This window comes from Monoraphidium neglectum (assembly GCF_000611645.1).
Source record: "Monoraphidium neglectum strain SAG 48.87 unplaced genomic scaffold scaffold03932, whole genome shotgun sequence".
Taxonomy (NCBI): Eukaryota; Viridiplantae; Chlorophyta; class Chlorophyceae; order Sphaeropleales; family Selenastraceae; genus Monoraphidium; species Monoraphidium neglectum.
The window spans coordinates 1-5358 of record NW_014009697.1 but is presented as its reverse complement, the minus strand read 5'-3'; the positions used below and the strand labels follow the sequence as shown (position 1 = coordinate 5358).

The 5358-nt window shown below is 63.6% G+C and overlaps 2 protein-coding genes across 2 annotated transcripts; both read left to right on the top strand.

Moving 5' to 3' along the window:
* Window positions 1-168: 168 nt before the first annotated feature.
* On the top strand, window positions 169-1137 carry MNEG_13607 (geranylgeranyl reductase; the record flags this gene model as incomplete). Its single annotated transcript, XM_014037922.1, has 3 exons — window positions 169-251; window positions 575-764; window positions 1024-1137. 3 exons carry the CDS (start codon window positions 169-171, stop codon window positions 1135-1137), a joined length of 387 nt encoding a protein of 128 aa, XP_013893376.1.
* A 1611-nt stretch (window positions 1138-2748) lies between these two features.
* Window positions 2749-5145, top strand: MNEG_13606 (hypothetical protein; the record flags this gene model as incomplete). Its single annotated transcript, XM_014037921.1, has 6 exons — window positions 2749-2781; window positions 3411-3518; window positions 3978-4055; window positions 4188-4329; window positions 4495-4731; window positions 5024-5145. The coding sequence occupies 6 exons, from the start codon at window positions 2749-2751 to the stop codon at window positions 5143-5145; spliced, it is 720 nt and encodes a 239-aa protein (XP_013893375.1).
* Window positions 5146-5358: the final 213 nt, after the last annotated feature.

Below are 5358 nucleotides of genomic sequence, written 5' to 3'. Positions count from 1 at the left end.
AAGGTGAAGACCGAGGGCGGCAAGATCATCCGCGTGGAGGCCCACCCCATCCCCGAGCACCCCCGCCCGCGCCGCATCAAGGGCCGGGTGGGCCTGGTCGGCGACGCGGCCGGCTACGTGACCAAGTGCAGCGGCGAGGGCATCTACTTTGCGGCCAAGAGCGGCCGCATGGCGGCGGAGGCCATCGTGGAGGCCAGCGAGGGCGGCAAGAAGATGTGCGGCGAGGGCGCGCTGCGCAACTACCTCGACAAGTGAGGGGGCGGGTTTTCAATTGATATTTGATTGGATGGTTATCTGAAACTTTGACAAATATTATCTTATCTGAGGGCGCCACGGTCGGGTGGGTGTTCGGCTGGGGGACCAGGGTGTGCTGCTTGTGTTTGTGGGTGGCTGGCCTGTCCCGGGTTCCCCATTTCACATGAAGCTTGTGGGCTGAACGCCCTGGCCGCGGCTGCGGCCCAGCCCATCCACCAGTCCCCCTGCCCTCAGTCTTCCCACTCCGCGCCTGCCCGCGCCTCAATTATCCCACCCGGCTGATCAACATCTGCTCCCCCCCCAAAAAAACCACCCCCAGGTGGGACCGCAAGTACTGGGCCACCTACAAGGTGCTGGACATCCTGCAGAAGGTCTTCTACCGCAGCAACCCCGCCCGCGAGGCCTTTGTGGAGCTCTGCGACGACGGCTACGTCCAGAAGATGACCTTCGACTCCTACCTCTACAAGACCGTGGTGCCCGGCAACCCCCTGGACGACGTCAAGCTGCTGGTGGGCGGGGTCTGGGGGGGAGGGGGTCCGGCTGGGTGCGGTTGTGGGAAGTGGGGCTGCTTCAGTGTGGCCGCCTCTGCGCGCGGGGGGATCGGAACGCGAGCCGAGCTTCGCTCAGTTGGAGCTGGGAAGCTGCTGCCTCGGCTGCTTGCCCGGGACGGCGCCCACTGATGTTCGCATCCGTAAATATCGGCGACCGACGCCAACCCTGCTAAAAATCCGCTCCGCCCCCGTGCCCGGCCCACGCCCCCGACCCCAGGTCCGCACCGTCACCAGCATTGTGCGCGCCAACGCCCTGCGCAGCAAGGACAGCAACAGCGTCGACGTCAGCTTCGGCTCCAAGGCCAACGAGGAGCGCGTGGCCGCCGCCTAGAGCGGGGGCGCTGACCTCCCAATCAAGCCTCGTGACGGCCCGCCGCAGCTGCGGCGCGTCCTCGCAGCCGCGCCTGAGTGCCCCCAGCCACTGGGGGCGCCATTGGATCTAGGGGTCACACCTAGGGGTCGCACCTTGAGAACGCAGGGCCGTGGCCGGGGCTGCGGGGGCGTCGCCCCTGCATGCTCGCTCCGGCCTTGGACGGCCCTCGCGGTCGCAGGGCGGCCCTCGGCGCGGCGCGGGGCTGCGGGCGGCACAAGATTTAGGCTGTGTGTGTTGTGTGCTGGAGCTCGCCCCGCCCCGTGCGGTGCGTTCATTCTTCTCTCGCTTTCTGTGTAGCTCCCTGGAGCTTGCCTCCTCTCCTCCCCCCAAGCAGCCGTGCATGCAGCCGCACACGCGCCGATGCTGAGCGCCGCGTCTGGCGCTCTGCACAGCGCATTTTTCCATCAGAAGATCTGACAATCACATACACATGGGTGCGTCGGCAGAGGGGCCGTCCGCCTATTGCAGGGGTATGCGCACCTGAGTGCCACCGTGTTGAGAGAGCGATATTGCCGCTGCCCTGAGCGATCGTTCCCGAGGCGCGCCCGCCGATTGGTGTAAACGCTGAACGGAAGCCGCTGCACGGGCGAGGCGCACAGCTGTGACGGAGGACAAGTCCAGCGGGTCATCCACGCCTTGACTGCCACCACTGGCAGGGCTTGTGCAGCCTGCTTGGCCATTGCAGCCGCAGGACAGCGCAGCAGGCTGGCGAAATCTGGTGCAGCTGAGGTTCTAGAAACGGGTTGTCATGTTGCGCACAGCATAGGTGAGCAGGACTCTCACATGGTCCCGGCAAGCATGGCTCTGTGGCCTGTCGGGTACTGCAGATCACAGCAGCTGGCAGAGGCTCAACAGCAGCCCTAGACACCTATGTGATGTAAACCAGCGCGTCATTGGATAGTGATATGCTGGGTACAATCGGGTTTGGACTGCAGAGCATCATGTGCCATAAGCCACTGGGCCAGATGGGGCCAGTGGCAAACGGCACACGATGCTGTGCAGTCCAAACCCGAAGGGGCCAGCGGCATACAACGTGTGATGCTCTCCAGTGCCGTCCCTGCGTGGCACACAGCCACCATGATTTCCAATGGCCGGAACCTTTTGGCGCTTGTGCCCGCGTTTGCGATGCGATGCGCCAAAACATCCCCCAACAACCCCATCTGTTGATGATGGTAGATGGACTGTGCCTGCTGTGGCCCGTCCACCATGTGGCAAGATTCCCTTCGTTGTGCAGTCCGTTCAAGGGGTTGTGCAGCACTGTTGACGCATCTTAATTGGTGGTCAGGGACATGTCAAGCTTCCGGCCGTGCCTGCCGACGCATTCGTATTCGGTACCTCACCACACATCTCAAGCGTTAGATGGACATGCACAGCATGAATTGGGCACCAGCATGCGGCTAGGGCAGTGGCTGCACGGAGGCTCCGTCCACAACACGAGGGTCCAGCCGAGCACGCGACGCCCTGGTGCACGTGCGTCAGGTGCAGGCGCGCCCTGGATGCAACCACCGGGCGGGTGCCCTCTCAGAATTCAAGCCAACGGTTCGCGTGCGCCGCGCAAGGTGTCCAAGCATGTGCTTGTTGCCACGAGAGCCACAGCGGCGGGTGAGAATGCAAGCTAGCTCCCTGGCCCATGGGAAGCAGCACGGGTGGTGAAATACTGACCTGCTCGACTATTTATACTATCTCACGCACCAAGGAGCGCAACAGGCTGCCAGAGATGAAAGGTCGCGGAATTTGCATTTTGCCTGGGGTGCGTCGAGGAAGCTGCCAGAGGGCACAAGGTACGTTCAGATCAGTTTAAAACGTTATCAAACGACGACATGAGAGTGACTCACCGTTCACAAACGCAGAATCGACTCTGCCGGAACACCGACCTCCAGCACACCGGATCCGCGGTGAAGGCGTTCTGAAACAATACTCCCGCTTGTATTCGAGAAAACATCCAACAACGCAGTCGTATCAGGCAGCCACGCGACGGCATGGCGCGCCGCCGTCGTGCAGCCGCAGCGCCATGCCTCCTGTCGCTGCTGGTGCGCTGCCGGCGCTGTTGCCACCACGCCGTGCTCCTCCGCGCCGACCGTCCTGCGCCTCAGCAAAATGCGCTGTGGTTCAATCGTGCTTACCTCCTTGTAGAGGCTGCACCCACCTGTCACGCATGGTTTCGAACCTACAAACTTGCTGCAAAACCTGCAAACCTCACTTTGACGCGCCAACGCGTGTGTGCCCTGCAGGCGGCCGCGGCGGTGGTGGCTGCCAGCGCGTACATGTGCCACTACAACGCGCGGCCCGCGTCGCAGAGGGACATGCGGGCCTACTGCTTCTACACCAGCAAGGCCGTGGTCGGCAGTAAGTGGGGGGCCAGGGCGCCTGGGGGGGTGAAAACTGGTTTGCTCGCCTGGAGGGATGACAGGCCTTTCGACCTTTGTAATTTATTCGCATCCAACATCACAGCCACACTCGTGGGTCATGTGAGGACGCAATGCAGTCCCAGCCATCATCCAGTCGCGCGCGGCCACCTTCCCTTGGTCCGTCCTGCTCACTGCGTGTTCACGCCCCCGTGTGGCTGTGCGCGCCGCAGATTATTGTGGTCTGGTGGGCACCATGCCCACGAGCTTCAACACATCGATCATGAACAGCACGAAGTGCCCTCAGAGCGGTCCAGGTGAGGGCGGCCAAACAGCATGAGGATGGGAACTTTAAGGGAAGCCGGCGGACGTGGCGAGGGCACTGGCTGGGCCGGCAGTGGCGGGGGTGGTGGCGGTGGCGTGGCCGGCGATGACAAGTAATGATGACGACAGCAGCAGCAGCAGCAGCAGCAGCAGCAGCAGCGGCAGCAGCAGCAGCAGCAGCAGCAGCAGCAGCAAGAGAAAGAGCACGTGCGGTAGCTGAAGGTCGAGGTCATGGCGGCAGCGTTGGTGACACTGACGCTGGCAGGGAGCAGCGGCAGAGCTGCAGAGGTGGTGGCAAAACTGCAGCAAGGGTGGTGACCGTGGCGCCAGCATAAACAGTGGCAGCAGCCGCCGCCGCCGCCGCAGCAGCAGCAGCCGCAGCAGCAGCAGCAGCAGCAGCAGCAGCAGCAGCAGCAGCAGCAGCAGCAGCAGCAGCAGCAGCAGCAGCAGCAGCATGCATTATGGGCACGCTGGATACCTTGTGCGGCTTTCTCCGGCGGGGGGCGGGGCCAAGGAGGGCAGAGGGGAGAGACCGGACCAGGAAGGCTGACGGGTTTCATTGCATGAAAGAGCAAAGTTGCAGGGCGCGTCACTACGCTCACGCTGCCCCGACTCCCGTTGCCTGCCGCTCACCCCCGCCACTCAGTGACGAACGAGTGCCGTAACCTGTCGTCTGACACGAATTTCACGTACTGCGAGCAGTGGGTCATCCCCACCTCGCCGCCGCCCTACACTGTGCCCTGCATGAAGCTCGACTGCTGCTATGACCCGTACTGCATCGACACCACCACGGGGCAGCAGTACGGCTGCAGCATGCGGTTCTATGACTGGGATGACTACCCCTGGGCGGTGTGCTCAAATGACGTCATCAACTGCGGGCAGGGTGCGGAGGGGAGGGGCTGGTGGGAGGACAGAATCGGGTGGGCATCTGGGGGCTGCAGAGAGCAGACTGGGGCGGCCCTGGAGATGGCAGACTTGCAAGCCCTACACTTCACAACACTCATTACGCAATCCTTCGGCCGGAAGACGGGCGCACGAGCTATGCATGAGTTATGCATGAGAAAGTGCCAGGACGTCGGCCTCAGCCCTGGTGCCGCGTGGGTGGCTTGCATAAAGCCACGCAGCAGCCTGCAGCATCTCCCACGCCCCGGACCTCTCAAAATCCGGCCGCGCAGGCTACACGTTCAATTGGGACGGCAGCTGCGTCCTCATCGACTACAAGCCCCCGGCCCCGCCGCCGCCACCCTCCCCGCCGCCGCCCTCGCCCCCGCCGCCGGTGAGCCCCGAGCTTGCTTAAAAAGAGTCGTCTGCCTCTCGCCAGGACCGCAATTTTTGTCGCTGCCTGGGCGACGGCGGCGCCGAGACTTGAGACTCGCATTTGGGTGGCGCTGCACCCCCTCCCTCCTGCTGCAGAGCCCGCCACCGAATCCCCCACCGCCGCCGTCGCCGCCGCCGCCGAGCCCGGTGAGTTGGGGGCTGCTTACAGGGCCAAAAGTGGTCCCTTGGAAGC